At 39.4% G+C, this 25,221-nt stretch overlaps 14 protein-coding genes across 14 annotated transcripts; 6 read left to right on the forward strand and 8 right to left on the reverse strand.

Annotated features, from left to right (window-relative positions):
* Window positions 1-84: 84 nt before the first annotated feature.
* CCT3 (chaperonin-containing T-complex subunit CCT3) lies at window positions 85-1,701 on the reverse strand (the record flags this gene model as incomplete). Its single annotated transcript, XM_002498475.1, has 1 exon — window positions 85-1,701. One exon carries the CDS (start codon window positions 1,699-1,701, stop codon window positions 85-87), a length of 1,617 nt encoding a protein of 538 aa, XP_002498520.1.
* A 232-nt stretch (window positions 1,702-1,933) lies between these two features.
* Window positions 1,934-3,532, reverse strand: TPH3 (Tph3p; the record flags this gene model as incomplete). The annotated part of the gene is made up of 1 exon (XM_002498476.1): window positions 1,934-3,532. One exon carries the CDS (start codon window positions 3,530-3,532, stop codon window positions 1,934-1,936), a length of 1,599 nt encoding a protein of 532 aa, XP_002498521.1.
* Window positions 3,533-4,302: 770 nt separating this feature from the next.
* Window positions 4,303-6,312, reverse strand: MPS3 (Mps3p; the record flags this gene model as incomplete). The annotated part of the gene is made up of 1 exon (XM_002498477.1): window positions 4,303-6,312. One exon carries the CDS (start codon window positions 6,310-6,312, stop codon window positions 4,303-4,305), a length of 2,010 nt encoding a protein of 669 aa, XP_002498522.1.
* Window positions 6,313-7,278: 966 nt separating this feature from the next.
* MRPS35 (mitochondrial 37S ribosomal protein mS45) lies at window positions 7,279-8,493 on the forward strand (the record flags this gene model as incomplete). Its single annotated transcript, XM_002498478.1, has 2 exons — window positions 7,279-7,860; window positions 8,050-8,493. The coding sequence occupies 2 exons, from the start codon at window positions 7,279-7,281 to the stop codon at window positions 8,491-8,493; spliced, it is 1,026 nt and encodes a 341-aa protein (XP_002498523.1).
* Window positions 8,494-8,683: 190 nt separating this feature from the next.
* On the reverse strand, window positions 8,684-10,546 carry ZYRO0G12342g (uncharacterized protein; the record flags this gene model as incomplete). Its single annotated transcript, XM_002498479.1, has 1 exon — window positions 8,684-10,546. One exon carries the CDS (start codon window positions 10,544-10,546, stop codon window positions 8,684-8,686), a length of 1,863 nt encoding a protein of 620 aa, XP_002498524.1.
* Window positions 10,547-11,390: 844 nt separating this feature from the next.
* Window positions 11,391-11,846, reverse strand: ZYRO0G12364g (uncharacterized protein; the record flags this gene model as incomplete). The annotated part of the gene is made up of 1 exon (XM_002498480.1): window positions 11,391-11,846. One exon carries the CDS (start codon window positions 11,844-11,846, stop codon window positions 11,391-11,393), a length of 456 nt encoding a protein of 151 aa, XP_002498525.1.
* A 199-nt stretch (window positions 11,847-12,045) lies between these two features.
* Window positions 12,046-12,957, forward strand: DET1 (acid phosphatase DET1; the record flags this gene model as incomplete). The annotated part of the gene is made up of 1 exon (XM_002498481.1): window positions 12,046-12,957. The coding sequence occupies one exon, from the start codon at window positions 12,046-12,048 to the stop codon at window positions 12,955-12,957; it is 912 nt and encodes a 303-aa protein (XP_002498526.1).
* Window positions 12,958-13,369: 412 nt separating this feature from the next.
* On the forward strand, window positions 13,370-14,116 carry TPI1 (triose-phosphate isomerase TPI1; the record flags this gene model as incomplete). The annotated part of the gene is made up of 1 exon (XM_002498482.1): window positions 13,370-14,116. The coding sequence occupies one exon, from the start codon at window positions 13,370-13,372 to the stop codon at window positions 14,114-14,116; it is 747 nt and encodes a 248-aa protein (XP_002498527.1).
* A 90-nt stretch (window positions 14,117-14,206) lies between these two features.
* ALG14 (N-acetylglucosaminyldiphosphodolichol N-acetylglucosaminyltransferase anchoring subunit ALG14) lies at window positions 14,207-14,959 on the reverse strand (the record flags this gene model as incomplete). The annotated part of the gene is made up of 1 exon (XM_002498483.1): window positions 14,207-14,959. One exon carries the CDS (start codon window positions 14,957-14,959, stop codon window positions 14,207-14,209), a length of 753 nt encoding a protein of 250 aa, XP_002498528.1.
* A 233-nt stretch (window positions 14,960-15,192) lies between these two features.
* ZYRO0G12452g (uncharacterized protein) lies at window positions 15,193-15,768 on the forward strand (the record flags this gene model as incomplete). Its single annotated transcript, XM_002498484.1, has 1 exon — window positions 15,193-15,768. One exon carries the CDS (start codon window positions 15,193-15,195, stop codon window positions 15,766-15,768), a length of 576 nt encoding a protein of 191 aa, XP_002498529.1.
* Window positions 15,769-15,945: 177 nt separating this feature from the next.
* Window positions 15,946-18,651, forward strand: RDH54 (DNA-dependent ATPase RDH54; the record flags this gene model as incomplete). Its single annotated transcript, XM_002498485.1, has 1 exon — window positions 15,946-18,651. The coding sequence occupies one exon, from the start codon at window positions 15,946-15,948 to the stop codon at window positions 18,649-18,651; it is 2,706 nt and encodes a 901-aa protein (XP_002498530.1).
* A 55-nt stretch (window positions 18,652-18,706) lies between these two features.
* VMS1 (Vms1p) lies at window positions 18,707-20,623 on the reverse strand (the record flags this gene model as incomplete). Its single annotated transcript, XM_002498486.1, has 1 exon — window positions 18,707-20,623. The coding sequence occupies one exon, from the start codon at window positions 20,621-20,623 to the stop codon at window positions 18,707-18,709; it is 1,917 nt and encodes a 638-aa protein (XP_002498531.1).
* Window positions 20,624-20,831: 208 nt separating this feature from the next.
* On the reverse strand, window positions 20,832-21,938 carry HEM12 (uroporphyrinogen decarboxylase HEM12; the record flags this gene model as incomplete). Its single annotated transcript, XM_002498487.1, has 1 exon — window positions 20,832-21,938. The coding sequence occupies one exon, from the start codon at window positions 21,936-21,938 to the stop codon at window positions 20,832-20,834; it is 1,107 nt and encodes a 368-aa protein (XP_002498532.1).
* Window positions 21,939-22,219: 281 nt separating this feature from the next.
* On the forward strand, window positions 22,220-25,072 carry PFF1 (Pff1p; the record flags this gene model as incomplete). Its single annotated transcript, XM_002498488.1, has 1 exon — window positions 22,220-25,072. One exon carries the CDS (start codon window positions 22,220-22,222, stop codon window positions 25,070-25,072), a length of 2,853 nt encoding a protein of 950 aa, XP_002498533.1.
* Between the last annotated feature and the right edge of the window lie 149 nt (window positions 25,073-25,221).

Raw genomic sequence — 25,221 nt, forward strand, 5'->3', positions numbered from 1 at the left:
ATAATGGAACATTGACATATACACATGTGTGCACATTTATAAGTTTATGTAGGTAATTCGAGTTTTTTCTTAACCCTAATGCGCTTACTCCTGTTTTCTAACACCACTCACGATGTCATCCACTCTTAATAGCAGGCATGCACTTTCAATAGCAGTCTTTATGCTCTGTTGTTTAATTACTTCAGGTTCCCAAATGCCATACTCAACCATATCTACTAATTTTCCGGTATCACCATCGACACCAGTCGTAAATTGACCTTGAGCATGCTTAGCTCTTAGTTGTGAAAGTATTCTAATTGGGTTACCACCTGCATTTTGTATTAGAGTACGAGGAATACATTCCATGGCATCAGCCACGGCCTGGTATGGCCATTGTTGGATACCTTCTAATTGTTTGGCACGTTCGGCTAATTTAACGGAGACAGCCATTTCAGTAGCACCACCACCTGGAGACAAGGATGGTGATAACATGACGTTCCTGGTGACGGCTAATGCATCATTTAAGTTCCGCTCGATTTCGTTTAAAATATCTTTAGAGCCACCACGTAACATGATGGTACAAGCCTTAGGATCACTAGATTCATCAAGGAAAGTAAAGTATTCATTACCAATTAATTCCACCTTGAAAAGACCACAATTAGCACCAACGTCGTTTTCTTTCAAATCTTCCACACGGTTGACAATCTTGGCACCAGTGACACGAGAAATTCTGTTATTATCAGATTTTTTAACTCTTCTCAATACACTACAACCACCTTTCAACAAGAAATGTTGTGCCAAATCGGAGACACCTTTCTCTGTAATCACCACTGTAGGCTTGACGGCCAATATTTGTTGACACATAGCATGTACCTGTTCTTCTTCAATTTGTAAGATTCTATTCCAATCTTCTTCTTTGCTAATTTCTATATTAGTTTGAGATTCACCCTTCTTGTATTCCAACGGACAGTCCAATAGAACCACTCTTGGATTTTTTACCAGACGAGACATCTTTGGATGTACCACATCTTTGTTTAATAGAACACCTTTTAAGACTTTAGAGTCCATAACATCTCCACCAGGAATCTTTTCCACACGGACGTACCTTTTGATATCAATTTCAAACCTTGGTTCACCTTCTGGTACAGTCCCCAAATCTACTCTTACGGTTCTAATGGCACTCAAAGCCAATTCACACATCTTTTGAGACCAGTGATTAACATATTTGGTACCGATGGAAGCTTGAATCAATTTTTTCATTGCAGATTCATTTTCTACATCAACAGGTCTGCTCACCATCTCAATCACTTCTAAGGCATCCGAAAGGGCCTTCTTTAAAGCTTGGATAATGATCACAGGGTGAATGTTTTTCTCAATCAAATAGAGAGAGCATTGTGATAGAATCTCACCTGCTAAGATAATAACAGTTGTAGTCCCGTCACCAACTTCTTCATCTTGAGTCCTTGAAAGTTCTAACATTGACTTAGCTGCAGGGTGGGCCACATCAATTTCTCTTAAAATTGCATGTCCATCATTAGTCAAAACGAGACCACCCATAGGATCTAGTAACATTTTCAACATTGCCTTAGGTCCTAAACATGTTCTAATAACATCGGCAACGGCTTTAGCAGCTGTAATATTAGAAATTTGAGCCTGTCTTCCAGTGGTTCTCTCCTGATTGGTATTCATAAATACCACAGGGGCCTGTACTGGTGCTTGCATGGTTCCAATGACTTTTAAAACACTGCACAAGTGATTCTATTCCTTATATGAAAGGTTTTGGTGGTGATGATTTGAACACACTTCCGTTCTTCTTCCTCTTCTTCAAAGTGAAAAAAATCCACCTCGTTAAAAGTGATAAGTATAAGGAGCCGATGAGCCAAAAGTATTAAAGTATAAAATGCTACAATTAAAACTACAATTATTACCATTATCATTAGATTTAGGATCATAATTATACCAATGAGGCACTGTTGGAAGCCACCGATACAGCTCTACCATTGGCATTAGGCTGTGGGATTTGTGAGGGTTTTTCGTGGTTACCACTGCCCAATGTTGAACTTAACTTTTGGAAGTGAAAATGGGATTCTCTTTCGGGATTTCTCTGTATGCATTCATTTAGCAGGGATGTGAAGTGGCTCATTGCTAATGCAGTAGTTTCACTAGAATCTGAGCCCTCAGATAACGGTTCGTTCAATACTTGTTCCATTTCTTCAATTGCGAAGTAGTCCACGGACGGTAACCTTGGAAGGCCAAACATTAGAGAATCAGCATCATATCTATCCTTTTTAAAATCACCGGGGCGACCGTACTTACGAGCACAATCCATCATGGGTACTATAAATCTAATCATTGATTCCAAATGACCCAAACCTCCATGGACTGATGGCCTTATTAATAGACCCCCAGACTGGGTGGTAAACTTAGATAAATCCTCAACACTTGAATTTTCAGAATAAACACTTTCCGCTGGAGGAGTGCCATCAGTTGGATCTGTAGTCGTCCTTTTGCGATTTGTAGTAACCATACTAGCTAAACTCGTCATCGTGTTAGACTTGGAAAGGCTAAAAGACATACTCGAAGGTGATCTCAATAACTTTCTGGATCGAGACTCTGATGGGTAGCATACGTTACCCAAAAGCTTAATCGTTGTTAATGAATCTAATTGGGACTTTGTACTAGTTTCGAAATATGTTGAAGACTTATCACTTTTCTCATTGTAAAAGAAAACATCTTGAACATATTCATTTTCTGGAATAAAGCACACTAAATTATTACACTTATCATCTTTGTAAAATTTAATTTGACATTTACTTTTAGTTTTCCCTTTAGAAGATTTCTTTACCCTTCTAATATGACACCATAATTTAACCCAACCTTGACCCTCAAAATAAACTTCACACCAATCCTTGAAATTAAATGCTGAACTCAACACTAAATGCATGTCTGGCAGTCTGACTCCAACGGTACTAATAACTGATCCTGTTAATGCTTTGAAAATTGACATATACTCAAAAATTGATAGAAGACGTAACTTTTCTAGGTGATTCTTGGTAGGAAAATCGCTACAGCTTAACATTATTTGACAATTCTCAAAACTTAATCCATCTTGATTTGCTAATCCCCTATCTGCATTCCCCATTTCATTGAGCAAACCAACGTTTAAAACACCAAAATCATCACCCTCTAAAATCATACTTGCACCAAAGAGAACCAGCCTCTGGACAAGCAACTGTTCATCTGGTCTATCCTTCAAGGAGACGTACCAAATGGTACTTGAAGTGGGATCAAATTCGTACTCATAAGAAACCTTACATTCAAATGCTTTCAATAAAGCTAATAGCGGTTTAGCACATTGATAAGCCTCTGTTGGAATTGCTTTAAACGAAAAATCATCTATAGGGTATTGAGCACCCGGGGTTTCATCTGAGCTTTCCAAAGGATTGGATTGTATAACCTCTTCACCATTTTTATCCTTATTTTTGTTCCTAAAGGCACTGCCATGTAATGGAAGAATATTTGCAGGACGTCTAAAGGATTCAGGGACCCGCATAGTTGATTTGAAAGCTTATATGACGAGAAGGTACAGCTTACTAGTTTGGCAATTCTAATACACCACTTTTCTATAGCAGAAACTAATAGACTCTGTCTGGTCTTTTCTTCTCTCACTTGAGTTAACTTTCAAAAGAATTAGGGGGAATCCGATAAAGCTGAGAAAGAATAGCAGAGAGAAAATTGACTCGAAATTAAAAGTATTACCAGATAAATTTCAGTACAGATGCCAGTTTTAATAACAATTTACTCACTATGTTTCTCTGCTTAAGGACTTGATATACGATTTTTTATCTGCAGCGAGAAGTCCCTAGTATTTACGAAACGACTGATTGTCAAAAAAGGTAAAATGTCAAAAAGACAAAAACAAAGATAAAATCTGTTGAAATAAGACCCTGATCCAACTCTGGTGAAATTCAATTTTACCAACTTTACCTTCTCTTGATTAACATAATAAAAACAATAATAAAAAACATCATTTCTGCGAAACGATGAATCTTTGAAATTCAAATCCGACGACTGGATAGCATCAAGGCGCAGGATACTCAATGCAACGCAGCAGTAGTGGGGGACAAATGAAGGTGGACTCCGTTATTTCTTTAACATGATGCATATTTTGGGAACGGTGTTCCCCTCTTGGAACACTTTTTTGCCAAAGTTAACCCAACAGAGAAACTTTGAGCGTAGTTTCTCTCAAACTGGAGAACAGTCAGAAATCTATGACAATAGATTTTCATGACGGTTCCCAATGGGACTACCATTAGCTGTCCCTCATTCATCAAGTTCGTCTTGACCAAACGATGGGATACCTTGGTCATTGTCATGTGCAATAGCCACACGGGGCTTATCTTCGATTTGAGGCGCCGAAGTTGACGACGAGGCGTACTCTGGATCATTAGATATTAAGGGAAAGGCATTGGATTCCATTATTTGTAAATCCTGTTGTGTTACAGCATTGACGATAAATTTGCGTAAAGAGGTAAATTGTTTGTTGCCATGGTTTTCATCAACCTGGAAAACGACAGACCTCACTAAAGGTTTTAGTTGGATGAACCAGGTCGGTAGAGGCAGTGGTTGTCTTATCCTATTATCTGTGAGTCTGTAGTTGTATTGACCGATTAGAATGTGCTGGTTATCACCAGCGAACCTTGTACCCATCTTAAAAGAAGAGGCGAGTCCAAGCAACTTTTTGGAAGCGTCACCAGTGGCTAATCTTACGTAAACGGAGATGGTCTTGGGGGCGGAGTTCATCATTTGAAGATTGTTTCTGAAACGACCGTGCGAGTAAAACAATCTTGTCAAATAAACAGGTTCTTTGAACCTTATTGCCCAAGAGCAACCTTTGGGACTAGCACACTGCCAATAGGTGGAAGGCCCGTATTTAGATTCCTGTAATAATTCCATTGGATTGACTCCATTGCCTTGTTTTAAAGTAGATGAAGTCAAGTGATTCAATAGTTTTGTGCCTTGAGAGAAAGTCGCAAAATCTAAATCATCCTCCCATTGGTGTTGGTTACTGTTGTAGATTTGATTAATTAGTTTTTTCAAAAGAATGGTGGAATATTGTTGGGGAACTCCATTATTAGGATTATTTTCCATTTTCCACTGATCAAATTTACCTGCCATCTCCTGCCAGATTTCTTGCTTATTCAGTTGTAGTTTCCTGTTCAATTCCTTGATAAAGAAATCCTTGTCCACATATTGGAATTGGTTTGCCAAAATTTCTTTGACGTAAAGACTCAGATCATACTCCAGTGGCTGTTCCAATGGATGTGAATTTTCAATCAAACTAGATGTTAATCGTGTCAGATAGTTGTGTAGTTCAGGAATTACAAGCACTGATGAAGTATTGTCAACTACGACAGGAATTTCTTGCGGTAGCTGAGCTTCCAATTCACGTACTAATTGTTGTTGCCACTCAGTGACATTATCCATGGAAAACTGGGGATATACACTTCGTGAAAGTGCTATGCTGATATTATTAACTCTGTTGGTCAGAGATTCCAATTGAGTTTGCAGATAGTTAAAATTTGAAGGTAGCAATTTCTTGATATTCTTCTCAAATTGGGATATTACCACTTTAATAGTTTTATCAAAATCACTTTTATACCTGTCATCTCTGTGATCCAATTCATTATATAGATGATTGATTTGTCTTTGTAAGCTAGTTGTACCAGTTGGTGTCCCCGCAATAGGTGTAGTGCTACTTCCCAGCAGTTTTAAACCTGAGCTTGCCAGTGGACTGGCAAAGAATAACACCATCCCCAAAGTAATCCAACAAATTAATCTCCGTATGCTATACCTATTAGCCATGTGCTCCTCTTCATCTTCCAGATATTCCTCTTCATCATCTTCTAGATCTTCATCATCTTCATCATCATCATCATCATCATCGTTATCTACTCCTTCTTCAGTCTGATGGTCACCATCGTAAAAACTTCTATCAGCCTCATCGGTATAGTCTCCATCAACAGTACTGTTATCATCAAGCCATGCATCATCCATCTCTGATACTCCTTCATCATCATCAAGTACAAGCGATTTCTTAAATTTTCTATAGTATTCACTATCATCTTCTGGATCATTGTCATCTTTATTCCTTTGATCTAAACCAACGTCGTACTCCTCGTAATTACTCATGTCTTCTAAATCCCCTTCAGACCCATCACCTTCAACCGCCATCGAATTATTTTGACGTCCCATTTGTTTCATTAGCAAATCCCTATAGGCAGAGGAAAGGGACTTGTTGTACAGATAATCTTCAGAATAGTCTTTATCCATCACTGATCAATGCTACAAGTATGTTGATTGGATCCAGGAAGTGAATATAAGACAGTGGTTGTTAAGATGATTAGCTGTTGGCTCAGCATTCGAGTCCTTACTCCTTTGTTTCGTGTTTTCGTGTGAGACGTCACACTGGCGCGGTGAAGTTAAAATATAAGGATTAAATTGAATAAATAAATATATGGAAAGATTTGTAGCACTTCGCAAATATGCAGAATAAGCAGATAACTATGCCAAACACTTGAAAACTTCATCAAAAGAAATTGAACAAGTTTTTCCAGTTTTTCCCATTAAATTCCATGAAATACTGATTTAATACTGGAAAGAGAGGTGCTTGGAGAGGATTATGATAACTATCGGCTCTCAAGTCGGATGCTCTTCCAGTGAAACTTCGAGAAGTCATCTTCTATAAATTTGAGAGTATTCACTGCCACTTAATTTTAAAATGGAGGTCGATATCCGGACTACAGGGAACCATTCAACTATTAATGCATCAACCCAAAGTTACTGGAGCTAATAGACAACATTAGTCACTTTAAGCATGTACAGAGTTGAAGAGATCTCCTCTAAGGCCCACCTCCATTTATAAACGTATTCTCTCGAGAATTAGGTTGTGATTATGGCTCTCTCCCCATTGAAATATCAAACGTGAAATGATAAAGCTTCACCACAACAAAGAGAATAAAGCCAATTACTGCTTGACTATCCACACTTCACCCAAGCGGCTAATTAGCCGCCATGATTGCAAGTGTTTAGGCTTGTTTCAATTCTTCCTCCCATTGTCCAAACCTTTGTTGTCCGACAAAACCGGGTTTGTTCAAAAAACTTATTACCCTAGTAATTTCCGGACAATAGTTTTTTTCACCAAATTTTTTTTTTCAAGGCGATACAAATAACCAGACCACTACCTTCTTCGACGTTCACTTCTTTTCTCTTTCATGGACTTCCATTCGATCGATCCTGATGTTTCCAATTCACGGTTCTGCTACCACTGCTGGTTCTTCAGTGGTTGTCTATCAGCAAGTGAGGAACCTTTCGAGAAGGAAAATTGCATACCCATTTTATCCATTTAAAAGACTGGGCAGAGAACATCCAAAGAAACATGATACTAATTTAAAGAGTGGAATGAGGCAATTCCTCGGTCCACGAAATTACAAAGGTGAATACGTTATGAACAAGTATTTTCAAGTACCAAGTAATCACCAGCCCAATTATATCAAACCAGATTTAGAAAGAGGGCAAAGTCTCATTCATCCAATTACCGGAGAAACTGTTGTACAGAAATACGATGGATCCTTTGGTGAAGTGGAAGAAAACCGTAGGCTGAAAAATATGCCAGAAAAAAGACTTTTACAACCTTTCCCAGGGAACAGAAATTGTCTTACGAACCATGTAATAAGTGAAGATCTCAAAATGAGGATTTATAACGAAATTCAGGTGGAAGGACTGTCGACACAACAGGTTTCTCAGAATTACGGATTAAAGATTCCAAGAGTAGAAGCCATTGTCAAGTTGATGGAGATCGAAAAGAAATGGGAGAAACATGTATGTATAGCAAACGGAAGAACTACCGAGTTGAGAATCACAATGCATGATGAGATTAGCAAAAATATTATATTCGATTAGTCTTTAAGACACTTGTATGGTTACAACTTTATGCTCTGACAAATTTGTGATTCTTTATCTCATTATTTTTTTTTTCTTCTCTAAGAAGCATACTAACAGTATTAGCAGAATCGCATAACTCCTGAGTTGGAAGTGATGTCATCAACTCTTTACAAGATGTTCCCAGTTTTTGAACCTGAATCAAAACTCGCTAGGGAGAACTTGAGTGAAATTCCTGTTCCACAAAGAGCACTATCATCAAGATTTTTAACGATCGCAGAATCCGAACCATTCGGTCCAGTTGATGCTGCCAAGGTTTTGGAGTTAGAGCCTGCAGCTCAAACCTTGGAAAAGATGGGATCTATCGGTGAGCATGCGGAAAATCACAACCAGCAGAAGGGTCCAAGCAATAGAGTAGTTTACGGTGAAGTTCGTAAAGGTGACAGATCTGTTTTCAAATTTACGGAATCGCGTGTAGGCAAGGTTGGTCACCGTTACGGTGCTGGTATTCGTGATAATAAGAAAGACCGTAAGATTGGGTTTAACGAAGTGGGACAGATGGTATACATATGAAACATCGATCTTGTAAATAAATATAAATACTCAGCATTTGTCAGTCCAATTTTTCTAATTCGATAGATAAATCATTATCATCATTATAACGAAAATATTTAATACAAAACAATTACAAAAATAAAGTGCATATTTGGTCTCTTGACGGTAAGAGATGTCTATCATGATGCAGGGCTAAAATTCATTAAAATCAGCAGAAGAATGAATGTAGTTTAATCCAAATGGATGCACTCTTCATTGCTTGCTTGTGTTCTTCATCTTCTTGTCTTAGAAGTTCAGGGTCGTAATAACGCCTATAGGAATCCAAATCGACTTTATTCAATGGAATTAGGAAAGTGAAATCTCTGGTCCAAAGCATGAAACCGACGTAAAATGTCAACCAAATTGGCAGGGCCAAGTAACTTTGGAAGAAATCACTAGCGCTACATTTACCACCACTATTTGGTGCAGACAGAGCAACCCAGAATTGAGCTGCGAAAACTAATAGTGAAAAGAAGACACCATAGGCAGACCCCCAAACACCAGTGTTGGACTTGTAACCCAATTCATTGATATCTTTACCTTGAACCTTAATTGCAGCTCTGAAACGAACGTGGGATAACATAATTGAACTCCAAGTGAACAATTCACTTAAACCTGCAATGGCACTTAACCAACTGAAAATAGTCTCCCTCTTCTCACTGCTTGAAGCAAATGCAATAACACCAATAATAAAGCAAAGAACTAGTGCACGAGTTGGTCTACCTCTTCTATCAATATAATCAAAATATTTTGGACAGTAACCTTGTTGGGCCAATGAACATATTAGACGTGGTGCTGCGTACATGGCAGAATTTGACATGGAAACAAGAGCCAACATGACGACAGCATTGATGAAATGTGGTAAAACTCTAACGTGATGATAAGAAGCAGCTAACACGTAAGGAGAGACAGATTGAACACCTTCCTTAGCATATGGAGAACCCATCAATCTTGGATGATTGTTTGGAACAGTGAAACCAACCAAGACCATTGTCAAAAGGTAAATGAAAATAATTCTGTAAATCGTTGTCTTCGTTGCAGTTGGTATTGTCTTTCTAGGGTTCTCTTGTTCATTAACGGAAAGAACAAACAATTCAGTACCACCATAGGAGAAATATGCAGATACCAAAACGTAACAAACACCTTTAAATCGCCCTTCTGCAGTATGACTTACGAATGCACCTGGGTCATGCCAGTATTTGGCACCAATATAACCAGAATCACCAGCACCACCTGCAGCTACACAAATGGCAAAGATGACAAATCCAATAACCATGAGAACTTTGAACAGATTGAGGAAAAATTCTGTTTCACCATAAGCTTCCACACCGATAAAATGAACTATGAAAAGAAACACGAAGAAAATTAACACGAATACATCTGCATCGACCCTTGTAGTCCAAAATCTAACCGCGAACGTCATTGCAATCAATTCCATGGGGAACATAGTTAACCATTGTACGAAAAATAACCAAGTAGTTGCAAAACCGAATGGTCTGGACACAAGTTGGGAAGTATAAGCATTGAAAGAACCAGGGATTGTAGGAAATGCAACAGCCAATTCACCAGCGGCTTGCACCATGAAATATGTGTTGACACTAACCAAACCATAACCAATAAGCAATGGAGCAGGTCCAGCATTTGAAAGACCCTTACCATTAGCAATCAAAAGACCAGTACCGATACCGGTACCCAAAGACATCATTGCAACATGTCTGGTCTTTAAGGCTTGCTTAAGACCAGCATTGGAAACCATGTCACCTTCAGGATCATCTTGACCTGGTATGTCTGCTCTTCTGTATGAATCCACAACTCTACCTAGAATACCTCTCTGGAAAAATCCTTGTTTTGGTGGGCCATCGATACCTTCAGTTTGGATGTTAGAAACTTCCACAGGACTATCACTCAAGTTTTCCACTGTTCCCTTGTAATCATTAATTTGAGTCTCCTCAGAAACAGGCGTATTACTGCCTAATCTATGCTTACTGTCAAACGACCGCTTCTCACTATGGAATGATGACGCCATCTCCATAAAAATAATGAAAAGATTTCAAGTCACCTAACCTTGGTTATACTACAGTACTGGGAGTTTAAAGAAATTCGGAGTATAACTACTATTACTATTACTCCCATATATATATTGAAGGACCAGGTACATGAAAAAAAAGAAACATAAAAAGGTTCTGAATAATGATTAAAGTTCCAATTGGATTGCCCGTGATTTTTTTTTTTTTTTGATAAGCTTAGCAGATAGTTCTCTCCATGCCTCTTGCCAAGGGAAGTATCGCCCACATTGCCTTCCTTATTGCTAAAGGGCCGATTCAGGTCATCGGAAACACTAAAAAGACTCATTACATAGTTCACATTACACCGGTTTCCCACGTTTAAAGTGAATCGATTACTAAAATGCCTTATGGACGGCACATATATTCTCTTTATGTTCAGTTTGTGCCCTTGGTATGGCAATTACGATGAGATGAGATGATTCTGCCTTATGCGTAGGCTCGGAGATACCTTCACATTTCTTTTTCGCCATTCGTTTTCGTCATTCGTTCTTTCGTTCTTTCGTACGGAAGGGCTGTTCCGTGCATTAACGGGTTCTTTTTTTCTTCCATGCGTGTTACAGGAACGGTAAGAAAAGTGGCACCAAAAGAAAAAAAGAAATGAAAAAGAAAGGAGAACAAAAAAGTTGCCGTGGGGTACAAGAATGCGGAGATGGAGACACGAATACCCGGAGCACGTGATATCGGCGGCCTACTACTGCTACTACCTGACAACAAGAACAACAAGAACAACAAAAAAAAAAAAAAAAAAATAAGGGGAGAGAAACAATAAAGTATACAGAAGTACATTGAAACCGGACTTACCGTTGCCCCTTATCGATCATCAGCATTTCTTTCAATCCATTCCTTCAGATTTATCCAATCAACATCTCTCGTTCTCAAGTCGTCGGGCGCATACCAATCTACCGGGAAACCTCTCCTGACTGCTACCAGTGATGGTATGTCCTTAACCGTGAATCTCACCAGGAAATCCATAGTTTCAGCAAAATCTGTCTCCACGTCGACTGAATTGATTTTCTTATCAGTTTCGAACATCACTATACGATCCAACGCTCCCGTCAATTTGTCGCATATCGCGTTGTTACGAACGGTGAAATTTAAAATTATCGGAGTCTTACCACTGGCAATTAACGTATTGGCTAATTCATTCTCGTTTCTAATGGACAGAAACGTTTGATTTGCTTGTCTAACACCATGGTTGCCAAAGAGAGATCTAGTTCCAGTGAATAAAGTTGGTTTTACACACTTGTTCAAGATTGACGAGAACATAGCAGTCTATAATCCAGAACTGGATCTGTTTTGTTGTTGTAGGATAGTCAGATGCCCTTTTTTCTCCCTTACAAACAGATCTTCAAGCAAGAAAGAAAAGAAAAAACCCAGAAAAAAAAATTTAACGACTTCACATGACTGCTTATTCAATCGGACTGGTATGAACAAGAACAACTCACTTTGAAACAGAGGCAAGACAATGAATTATCAAGGGAAAGCATCTAGAAAACCAAGATTAATAGTGCTAATACGCCATGGTGAAAGTGCGTCAAATAGAGACAAAAGCATCAATGAATATACACCCAACCATATGATTCCGCTTACTGAAACAGGTTGGTCGCAAGCTCGACATGCAGGTGCACAACTTCTACGTCTGTTAAACATCGATGATCCCAAGATTGTCGATAACCTGGGCGACAAATACCACATTACATGCAACTCGCTACCATTGGAGGGTTATGCGAGGCTGAACAAATCTCTCGATACAAACGTTGTTTTTTACACTTCTCCATACAAGAGAACTCGCCAGACGTTAAAGGGTATTCTGGATGTATTTGACGAGTACAACGGATTAAACAGTGGCGTAAATCTACCGGACAGCCAATGCTACAAGCCAGAAATTCCGAGAAAAGCAGGTGTGTGGGCAGTTGAGCACCCGAAAACGTGTAGACAGGCACGTCATTACATCTGTTACAGAGTAAAAGATGATCCGAGAATTAGGGAACAGGATTTTGGTAATTTTCAAGAGAGTCACAGCATGAAGGAACTTATGCAGAAGAGATCGACTTATGGTCATTTTTTTTTCCGCTTCAAAGAAGGCGAGAGTGCTGCCGATGTTTACGATCGTGTAGCAAATTTTCAAGAAACCTTATTTCGTCACTTCGATAAAGCCGACAGGAAACCAAGAGATGTGGTTGTGCTCGTGACGCATGGTATTTATTCAAGAGTATTTCTCATGAAATGGTTCAGATGGACTTACGAAGAGTTTGAATCGTTTGTCAACATACCGAATGGCAGCATGGTTGTTATGGAATTGGACGAGTCGATCGACAGGTACGTTTTAAGAACGACTTTGCCCAAGTGGACTCAAGGAACCGGGGGGTTGGACTGAGTCTATATATATATATATATATATATGTTGACGTATATATATATACGTATATGTTTTTTTGCGTGTGTAGCCGCTGTCACAACTCACGAACTTTCTCCTTTTTTCACACCACATTTCTCCAACACCCATCACCCCGCCTGAAATCCCCTTTCAATCCGCACGCTTCTTCGGTCTTCTCCCGGATTCCACTTTTCTCTCTCTCCTTCTTTCTAGCTTCCACTGACCAAACAGAGGAAGCCACCCCCATCACACGGTTACCTTAACAGCCATTAATGTATATATATAAGAGAGTCATACAGAGATTGACAAAACCTGCTAGCCACTGTTCCTCTTATCTAGTATACCAAGAACATCTAGGAATATAACTAATCCAGATAATTCTCCCTATAAACACTTTAATATACAAACTAAAATGGCTAGAAACTTCTTCATTGGTGGTAACTTCAAATTGAACGGTAGCAAGGCTTCCATTAAGGAAATCGTCGACAGATTGAACGACTCCAAGTTGGACCCAAACGCTGAGGTCGTTATCTGCCCTCCAGCTCCTTACTTGGGCTACACCGTCGACCTAACCAAGTCCCCACAAGTCTCCGTCGGTGCTCAAAACGCTTACCTAAAGGCCAGCGGTGCCTTCACTGGTGAAAACTCCGTCGACCAAATCAAGGACGTCGGTGCCAAGTGGGTTATCATTGGTCACTCCGAAAGAAGACAATACTTCCACGAAGACGACAAATTGATCGCTGAAAAGACCGCTTTCGCCGTCGGCCAAGGTGTCGGTGTCATCTTGTGTATCGGTGAAACTTTGGAAGAAAAGAAGGCTGGTACCACTCTACAAGTCGTCGAAAGACAATTGCAAGCCGCTTTGGAAACCTGCAACGACTGGTCCAAGATCGTCGTTGCTTACGAACCAGTGTGGGCTATCGGTACCGGTCTAGCAGCTACCGCTGAAGACGCTCAAGACATCCACCACTCCATCAGAGAATTCTTGGCCAAGAAGTTGGGTGAAAAGGTTGCCTCTGAAATCAGAATCTTGTACGGTGGTTCCGCTAACGGTAAGAACGCTTCCTCTTTCAAGGACAAGGCTGACGTTGATGGATTCTTGGTCGGTGGTGCTTCTTTGAAGCCAGAATTCGTCGACATCATCAACTCTAGATTGTAATGTGATAGGAAATGAGACAAGAAATAAGATTTTTTCTTTTTATGCATATAGATTGTTATATTAATACGTTATACGTGTGAATGATGATGACTACGTAAGTACACCAAACGATTTAGCTCTCGGGTATTTTTCCGAGAGTTGTGGCCATTGCACAACGAACATGTCGCTCAGGTAGTAGAGTATTTTACCGGTCAGCGACAGCGTATTGATCCTTGCCAACGACTCTACGTAGACCATGTTGGAAGAATCGCTAGTGGTGAAGTCCAAAATTTCCCATATCTTGAACCACAATGCTAGAATACAGCATGTACCGGGACCGTTTAGCAGTATCAGATGAGGTTTACTCCTCAAAGATGCGCGAATCGTTAGCACATGCAATAGTGAGGTGTAAAGCGTTGCAATGACGGTCCCAATGGACTCGAAAATGCTTGCATTAACCTCTCTTGCCTTGCCAAATTCGTAGTATTTCACTGCATGAATACTGCCACTTTTTTTATCGATACTACTTTTGGCAAATGATTCAAATTTAAGCTTGGAAGCATTATCGGAGTAACCGACATGAATGGTACACCCATTGTTCATAAGTGTTGGTGCGTAGTTTTCCAAAATGCGTAACATTTCACCAGTGTGTCCACCAGATCCAAGAAACACGAATATTTGCAGTGGTCCATTCTTCGTAAAAGAATTGCTGCGTGATGATGCATTATGCAATCTTAACCATGGCAATGATCTAACTAGTCTAAACACGTAAAACGTGTAGACTAGCAGTCCGATTCCTACAATGGCTGACGCGTCCATGCTTGAATTGAGATGACTTTCGTTTACTCCCATACCGATATCCATTGTCGCAGTATGAATTAGGTGTCTTTATAAGTTTCGCGCAACATGCTACTACGAAAAGAACAATTATTGTGGGCTTTTAGGTAAAATCTGATCTTCACAAAAAGCTATCGACCAGAATTTCAAAATTCTTGTTATTTTAGTATAAGAATGCAATGCATTCCAGTCTCTGAATCAATTCTGCAGAAAGTTTAAACTAGATCAAGAAGAATATTAAAAGAGACACTGACGGCATCATGATGTTGAGACGCTCGAAACCATCAACTAAAAAAAGACATTCCATGTTTCTTGATATGAAACCACGTCTTTCCAATACTCGAGATGGTGAAGAAGAAGTTAGCAAGTATATGTACCAGACTAAGAACAAATCTTTGGATAACATAGGTGAGTACGTGCCCGAAGTTACTCCAAGACCGAAAATTCACCACAAGTCTCGTTTGAAGAGAAGTAGTGTCATGCTAGATAATGCGCTGGTTAGAGATTATAATTTAGCGGTTAACCATTTCGAGAAAAAGGAATCAAATAGAAAGTCAGTCGTAATACCATCGCCGGATTCAAACAATTCGTTATCGTCGCAGAATAGTAAAGTTTCATCACTTTTCTCTTCGTCAAGTACACTGTCAATTCGTGATTATCTTTGTGAAGAAATTGAGACTGAAACTGAAACTGAATCTGCGAGTCCCGTTAAAAACTGTAAAAGACTGTTTAACGTTGGTGGGCAACTGGATTGTAATGATTCGTATGATGATGATGATATTTATGATTTACCCTTACAAACTGCATACTGCCGTACAAGTTTAGAATTCGATTAAACTGCATTGCATTGATCTGATCTTATGAACTTTGGAACACAATTACTGGACGTTTTGGCATTAAGTAGCTAACAAGTTGTATAATACTCTTTGTTTTTAATGAATGACTTAAATTTGATGAATATTCAACTAGAACGTCTTCTTCGCGTTACACTTTGAACTACCAAGACGAGTACGATGCAGCTTCCAACGTACGTTAATAGACCTTTTAAACCCCCAAGAAGGATTAATTCTGCTGGTTCAGATTCTAATGTCACATTGAAGAGGCAGGTTGAGACTACCCCGAGCAAAGATGTTAAGAGATCTAAGCCGGAATCGCAACCTATGGAGGGAGATCGCAAGTACTTCACGATAATGTATCGTAAGCCAACGACAAAGAAACACAAGACCTGGAATGGCGATGGGTTTGCTCAATTGAAACAGGGCAATAGACTTGCATTTTACAACGAAACTGGAAAATATTTCGGTAGCACCAGCGTAAATGGATCGCTGGAATCGTACTTTTATAACGTTTCGAGAGCTGGATCTCTTGAAGTTCAATTGGATTACCAAGTTTCGGATCCCAAGGAATTGAGTAAAATATGCAGCTTGATTGAAACCGGTAACGAATCAAGCGGTAGACCCACATCCCAATCTTCACTAGCGCCTTCACCAAAGGGTTCACCGCCAAGATTGACCCCCAAAGTCGTAACGCAATTTAGGACATCGCTTAAACCATCCAAATTTCAAACCCCAACTACGAATGCCAACTCGACTAAAGATCAAAGGGACAAGAAGTACTTACCTGTATTTGACATCGATAAGATTGAAAACCCCATTGTGATGAACAAAAGCTTACGTGCCGACGTGGATGTGGTGGTAGATCCGATGCTAAGCAAGCTCTTGAGACCTCATCAACGGGATGGGGTTAAGTTTATGTACGATTGTGTCATGGGTTTAGCAAGACCTGACGATGGTATTGACACTGCTTCGAAAAGTCTTGTTTTGGAGAATGATTCTGACATTCAAGGATGTATTTTAGCCGATGAAATGGGGTTAGGTAAGACTTTGATGACAATAACCCTGATTTGGACATTACTCAAGCAAACTCCTATGGCCTCCAAAGTTTCCTGTTCTCAAAATGGCGTCCCTTTACAAGGCCTCTGTAAAAAAATTATTATCGTTTGTCCCGTTACATTGATTGCCAATTGGAAAAGGGAGTTTGGTAAATGGCTTAACCTTTCTAGAATTGGTATATTGACGCTAAGTCCTCAAAACAACGCTGAGAGGGACATTTATGATGTTAAAAGTTTCCTAAGAGTACAAAGAACTTATCAAGTCCTAATTATTGGTTATGAGAAATTGTTATCAGTAGCACAGGAACTAGAAAATGGAAAGAATCTTATTGATTTATTGGTATGCGATGAAGGTCATCGATTGAAGAATGGGTCCTCTAAAGTTCTTAACATTCTGAAAAATCTTGAGATTCCAAGGAAAATAATCCTATCAGGAACACCAATTCAAAATGATCTTAACGAATTTTTTACAATTATCGATTTTATAAATCCTGGTGTATTGGGTAGTTACCCATTTTTCAAGAAAAGATTTATGACCCCCATTACGAAGGCCAGAGATCCCGCCAATAGATTTAATCTCCATGTCGTGGAAAAGGGACAAGAAAGATCGGAAGAAATGATTTCTATCACTAGGAGGTTCATTCTCAGAAGAACGAATTCAATTCTCAGCAAATACTTACCACCCAAAATGGATATCATTCTTTTTTGCAAACCAACGAACCATCAGATTTCCGCGTTTAAAGATATTTTACAGGGGGCAAATATCGATTTGCAACGTCTGAACTTCAATTCCTCCCTTGCATTAATTACACTTTTGAAAAAAATTTGCAATTCACCCACTCTCATACAAACGGATTCCTACTATAAATCCAGTATGCAAAATAGTAGGATTTCTCAAAAATATCAAAATGAATACAATTCAGGAAAATTAAGAGTTTTGATGAAATTACTCAATCAAATCAAAATTGAGACAACTAGCGACAAAGTTGTGGTAATTTCTAATTATACCCAAACTCTTGACATTATTGAAAATTTGATGGCATCGGCGGGTATGAGTTCGTGCCGCCTTGATGGATCTACCCCAGCAAAGCAAAGGGATGCGATTGTGAATAATTTTAATCATAATCCATCTATATTTGCATTCCTTTTGAGTGCCAAGTCCGGTGGTGTAGGCCTAAATTTGATCGGTGCTTGTCGTTTAATTCTGTTTGACAACGACTGGAATCCTTCAGTCGATTTACAAGCAATGTCTAGAATCCACAGAGATGGACAGAAGAAGCCATGCTACATATACCGCTTGGTAACTACTGGTTGCATTGATGAAAAAATTCTGCAACGGCAGCTCATGAAGAATTGTTTGAGTCAAAAATTTCTAAGTGACACAAAAAGTACCAAAGGCAGTGCAGATGATGACCTTTTCAATAAAGAAGATTTGAAAGATTTATTCACAGTATTAGTAGATACACCGAGTAATACTCACGATTTGATCTGCTCCTGCGAGGGTATTGGAGAAGAAGTTACCTTACAAGACCACCAAGATTCACAAAACAATAAGAATTATGAAAGTTCACGCGAGCATAAGCTATCGAAATGGAATAGTGCCTTCGAGGCTCAAAAAGTCATGGAGGAGATTGAAGCGAGTGCCAGCAAGAGTAAGGAATGCAATATCAAGAAATGTTTGATTGGATATAAACACATCGATCCAAACAAAACTCATGATTTATTGGACGACGTGGCTACAGAGGCTCTGAAGAGTCTTCAAAATGATATAACTTTTGCATTTGTTCATCCTGGTGAAAGCCACCTAGAAGGAACATCCCATAAATAATAGATATTATTGTTATTATTATTATTATTTTTTTTTTTTTTTCAGCACCATTAATTTATTTTCGAATGTTCATTCGAGCTTCTGCAGCTCTAGCCCGTTGTTCTCTCATTAACCTTCTACGTTGTTCATCTGTGAGTGAGTTCAAGTTTTGTTCTCTATTGACAGTAGAACTGTCCAACACTCTTCCAGTTCCCCTTTTGGCATCCTTCTCCAATTTCCTCTCTTCTTCCTCCTCCCTTTGTCTGATCCTAGCTGCATCAAGTTCCTTTTTGATAAGAGCTTCAGCTTCGCTGTTTGCACGTTGCTCTTCTTCTTTATTAATTTTTTCTACCTGTTCTCGACTTAGTGGCTCTTTTACATGAGCTTCTTCCCAATTAGCAAAGTTTTCACCCAATATGTGTCTTGCAATTTGGAAAGAATACCTAGTTTGAGAATTCTTCGATACATCCCAAGGCGTCTTCCCGACTTTGTTCTTCAGACAAGGGTTGGCTTTTAAATTGGTCAGCAAGATTGTAACCATCTGCTTTAAGCCTTGTTGGGATGCATAGTGTAGCAGTGTAGGGGCGGCAAAATGCTGAAGCTCAGGAGACAAATTGAAATTGACGTCAATCTTGTTATTGCGCAAATATGCAACGATTAGCGGCGCTCTACCCTTATTTAGAAGTGACAAAAGCTGTTCAGTGTGCTTTTCCTCTGGTGAGATTTCTTTGATAGGCTCCAATTTTTCCTTTTGAGCTTTTTGGGAAGCCTTTGTACTTCCGCTAGGTGTCTCATTGATTGGTAATGGTTCCGGTTTAGGAGCTATTTTGAGGTGTGTTAATTCGCACCACGACCTTTTTAGTTCCGCTACATTAGGACGACCAGTGGTGAAAGGAAATGATTTTAACCTCTGATCAGTACTTCCCTGTGAAATCATTTCAATGAAAAGCCTTTTATCTTGGGGATTACGAGCTCTCAGGAAGATATTCTTACATTTAGCTAGGTATGGTTTCCATTCTTTCAAAAGATTGTGTATGTCAGATCTAAGAGCGGCTTCATTATAACGACGCAAGGAAGAACCTGCAGAATTTGCCTTACCTTTAGCATTATCCATTGCTGATTGAGAACCACCTTGTTTTCTTCTGGTGGTGTACCTATGGAAGGTCTTATGTTCAATAAAATTGACTGCTTGCTCCTGTAAACTTTGTTCTTGTTTCTTTGGATTGCCTTGCACACTGGTCCTCTGGTGAGAGACTATGGCACCTGCGAAATGACCGCCACCCATCATAAATAATGCAGAAATTGAAGAAGCCTGATCCTCTGTTTCATTCCATACTTTTAATTGTTCAAATGGTTTTTTTATGGTCTCACTATCAAATAATGATTTATAAAGCCCAAACACTTGGGATTCAGACAAAAGTTGAGACTTGAAATACAGCTGAGATGATCTCGTAGCCAAATGACTTACGGCACTTTCTTCGGCATTTTGTTGTCCATTCAAAGACAGTTGTTCTAACTCTCTAGCTATAGTCTCCTCCAAGATCTCTTCCTTATTGTCCTCCAATTCGTCATTATCACTATCTTCTTTCTCGTCCATGGACGATTCAGATTCAGATTCAGGTTCAGATTCAGATGGAGGAGTCTTACTCTGGATTTTACCCCCCTGTACAATCTCTTCAAACTCGATTTGGGACACTGGATTCAACCCTTTCAAACTTCTTTTCACATTAAACGTATGGAAACTAGTCTTAAAGTGCCCTCTTCTTGTGTCTTGATCTTTAAATTCAAGAGAGCACAAACCACATTGTAATGAATTAGAAATCTTCCTCTTCTCCAGTAGCTGATTCACATCTACAGATGAAGCCTCTCTTTCATTTTCTAACGGTTTTTGTACTTCTCTTAATGTGGCATCAAACACCATCAACTGAAGTGAATTGAGCACAGGCGGTGAAAGCTCATATATGTACAAATCATTCTTTTTAAAACCACTCATTCGAAAGGAACTATCGAGAAGTCTTTATCTTGTCCTGCTGGTCACTTAGTATTACTGGCACCGTCAGTGTTCAAGCTTATCTGCAAGATGACTTGCTTTTTTTTCACTTCTTGCTTGTGTATGTATATATGAAAAACGACGTACATCAGAACAGAGGATAAACGTATAGACTTCAATGTCTCAATTTATTTCTATAAATTGAATTGGGCTATTTCTGAGATCCAACTCTATGGCACTCTTGTAAGAAATGCCTTATCTTTTCAGGATCCATAAAAGGATGAGTACCGTGACCAAAATTTACAATGTAATGGCTCTTACCACCACCAAATTGTTTAATCATAGTTTCCACTCTCTTGGTGATGACTTCATCTGAGCCGTAGATGATACCCGGGTCGAGATTTCCCTGTAGAGTGACACGGCCTTGATTTATCTTGCAAGCGTCAGCTGGATTCCATAACCAATCCAGGGATACAGCGTTGTAACCAATGCCACATAACTTGTCGAGTGCATACCAAGAACCCTTAGCGAATACCACCATGGGCACATGCTCTTTATGGCCCAACTCTTGTAACCTTTGGGGCACCTTAGATGAGATCTGCTTCAAATATGGCAGAGAAAATTCATCAAAATCTGCAGGGGAAAGCTCACCACCCCAACTTTCAAAGACCTGCAAGATCTGAGCACCAGCGATCACCTGCTGTGATAAAAATTCGATAGCTACGTCCGTAGTCTTTTGTAATAATTGATGACAAATATCTGGGTATTGGTTAATCCATTCTTTGGCAAATTTAAACATTTTAGAGCCACCGCCTTCTGTCATATAAACAAGTAAAGTCCAAGGGCCACCACAGAATCCGAATAGTGGTACTTGACCATCTAACTTCTTTCTAGTTAACGTAATCGCACGGAATGCCCAATCCAATTCTTTCAAAACGTCGACCTTGTAATCTAATACTTTTTGGGCATCTTCCTTTGTCCTTAGTGGTTCAGGAAAATGAGGTCCTTTACCTTCGAGCATCTCGACTTTCATACCCATAGCCTGTGGAATGACTAGAATATCGCTAAAAATAATAGCTGCATCCAACAACCCTGCATACCTTTTCACAGGTTGTATGGTAATCTCAGATGCAACTTCAGCATCACGACAGATTTCGAAGAAGTCTCTGTTGCCCTTTGCCTTGTGATATTCTGGCAAATAACGACCTGCTTGACGCATTATCCAACATGGCGGACGTTCCACTGTTTCCCCTCTAGCGGCTCTCAGAATCAAATCATTCTTTAAAGGAGCAAACTGCACCCGCTGAATTTCCTGCATATGGTTTCAAAAGGTGTCAATGGCTTATATTTTTTTTGTCTTGGGTTGAATTCCTCGAGGATTTTAAATATTCGTAATAGTGAGCTTTATATTTTGCCAAAGTTGCTCACCTTCGCTTTCGGGAAAAGTGTTGAAATTTGAGCACCAAATTAAGGGGAAACTCGTACTAACTAAACTAAGAGCCTGAAACTTCGAACTTTATACGACTGGGCCGTTTTTTTTGGGCAAGAATTGAAGTTACTGGTCGCCTTAAGATTCTCTTAGCCCTTATTGTGCTCCCAATGTTCGTCGATTTTCTGAGATCTCTTTTCCGACTTAGGAAGACTAATGTCAGTATTCTACTGCTGTTGACTTATCTTACTGTTGGATTGATATACTTTTATGATCATGAGCATTACAAGCACGTCACACCTGAACAAAGCAGATTTAAAGATGCACCTCAATTAGTTGAAGATGCTTGGTTAAATTTACAAAATATTACTTATAGTTATCACCCCTACTTCTCTAGAGACAATAATAGGGTTCACGATTATCTATTGAACAAAATCGAAGCAATCGCGCAAAGGTCAGTCCATGTGAGCGTCTCTGATGATGCTTCTAACAACAGGTCCGTCCTCTTAAGGAACTCCTTTGTAGACGGCGGTGCCGTCTATTTTGAATCCTCCAATATTGTAGTTAAAATTGAAGGTAAAAACACTGACCTGCCTGGATTGCTGTTGTCGGCTCATTATGATGGAGTTCCCACTAGTCATGGTGCTACCGATGATGGGAAAGGTGTGGTATCACTCTTAGGTATACTTGATCACTATTCCCGGCACCAACCAGAAAGGACCTTAGTATTCAATTTTAACAACAATGAAGAATTCGGACTTTTGGGTGCTGTAGCCTTCATGGAGCATCCGTGGTCTAAACTGGTGCACTATGTGATCAATCTAGAAGGTACTGGTATTGGCGGTAAGGCTGTCCTGTTCCGTACTTCTGACGTCTCTACGGCAAAAATATACCAAAACGCTGTGAAGTCTAATCCATTCGGGAATTCATTGTTCCAACAGGGCTTTTATGAAGGAGGTGTAGGTAGCGAAACCGATTATAGAATTTACGAGAGTAATGGGCTACGTGGATTCGACATTGCTTTTTACAAACCAAGAGATCTTTACCATACTACAAAAGATTCTGTTCAGTACACTTCAAGGGAGGCCCTCTGGCACATGTTTCACACAGCATGGCAATTAACAGAGTATATTGCACGAGAGCCCATAGATAATGATGATGATTTTACTCCCGCTGTGTTTTTCGATGTGGCAGGTCTCTTCTTCTTCTCGACTAGCTCTAAAACATTGTTCAAATGGTGTTGTGTAATTTTGGTTGTTCTTCCCGTAATAGCCTTTAACTTTGATGTGATTTCATTTAGTCAAAAGCGTTCAAGCTACAATCAAAGGCATCGTTGGGGGGTATCAATCCGCTTGCCGCTGTCCTTTGCCAGTTCTCTCTTACTTCTAAGGTTCACTGAAAGATTATTATCATCTCACAACACTTTCATCCTGTCTCGAGGTCATTTGACACCACTTATTGCGTTAGCTACAGAATTCATTTTGAGCAACTACCTGATCCTATCGTTTTTCGAATACCTTTTACCCACGAGAGATTTTAAGACAACTGCCCTTAGACAAGTAGCCATTTTAACTTGGATCGTACTCTTCGTTTGTACTATGAAGCTTTACAAATCTGAATACAAATACACGGGGATCTATGGTATTGTCATCTTATACTCTTTCGTTTCATTAGCAGGGATCATAGGGTTATTCGGAAGGGTTCTGAAAGGAAATATTTCAAGAGAGTCCACAGACAACAAGGGCGATTCCTCACGTCCCTATGGTTCACATGGAGTAGATGAAGAACAGCAGAGATCAGGAACATCAGCAATAGAGGAATCTGCGGGAAATTTAGAAGATAGTAATAACGAGGGCCCTCTTGATGTTTCCACTACGAACAACAGCGAACATATCGATGCAGAAGAAAGAGCTCCATTGTTAGGTTCAAATCCTCCAAGTGTTGCTGATCAGCCTGGAATCACTAATACTTTGAAAATCAAAGCAGTTTCTGTAGTGAATTATGATTGGAGTCTCCAGTTTCTCATTGCAGTGCCCATCACCACGTTTATTGTCTTTGGGTGCGTGGATTTGGGTTTAGATGCACTAAAACAAACTATCCAAGAAGGTGCGGTGGCTACGGTACATGTGTGGAATCTAGTGTTTTTAGGTGGGATTCTTTTAACTTTACCGGTATTACCATTTGCATACAAGTTTAACTACTTAACCGCCATGTCATTTTTAGTTGCATTTGCAACTACTTTAAGCCTTTGTTTCCTACAGAGTCCCTTCACTGAGGGAGCACCTTTAAAGGTGAGGTTTTCTCAAGAGATTAATATTAATAATGGTACTGATGCAATTGTTAATGTGTATGGTAGGAAAGGTGGATTTCTACAACCAATGTTGCAGGACTTGCCAAGTGTCAAGCAGATGAGTAAAGATGTATGGTGTCAGGATGAGCTTAACGGTATGGAAAGATGTTTATATGTTGGGTACCAACCTAATCCGCTTGATTCTCAAAGACCAGTTTCGACTGAAGACATTTTTTCCCTTAAAGTGGTTAGCAATGATAAAAATGATCATGATAGATCTAGATATGCACCCATCAATGCCGAATTGGAAATTAATGTAAGAGAAAATCGTGGTTGTACCCTGTGGTTCAAAAATCAACATTTGGATCGTCCACCTGTAAGACAATTAACAGTCCGTCATAGTGATAACACTAGTGATTTAATTAAATCGAGCCAAGGATTTACACAGTTACAGTTGCACAAATTAGACTTCGACCAACAGAAATACCGTGTAGGCATACAATGGTTACCCAAAATACTTCTCATGGACGGTCAAGAAGATGAAGACAACGACCAACTGGATATGCAAGTAACTTGCTACTGGGGGGAATATGATTCCGAATCGTTGGTAAATGGTCAACATTTGAGGAAGCTACCTGCCTTTGATGAACTCTTGCAGTATTCACCACTAAACGTTTCCTACGCTAATAGAGATAGGGGGCTTTTAACTATTACTCAAAGTATTGAACTCTAAAATAATTAAGCAATAATAGGTTAAGATTCGTTAGATGTAGATTTAGTAATACATACTATTTGAAAAATAAGAAGTAATCCGTACTAATATCATTATCAATACTATGGTCGTTATTAAAAATAAGAAAGAAAAAACAAAAAGTATCATAT

This window comes from Zygosaccharomyces rouxii, assembly GCF_000026365.1.
Source record: "Zygosaccharomyces rouxii strain CBS732 chromosome G complete sequence".
In the NCBI taxonomy this organism is placed as follows: domain Eukaryota; kingdom Fungi; phylum Ascomycota; class Saccharomycetes; order Saccharomycetales; family Saccharomycetaceae; genus Zygosaccharomyces; species Zygosaccharomyces rouxii.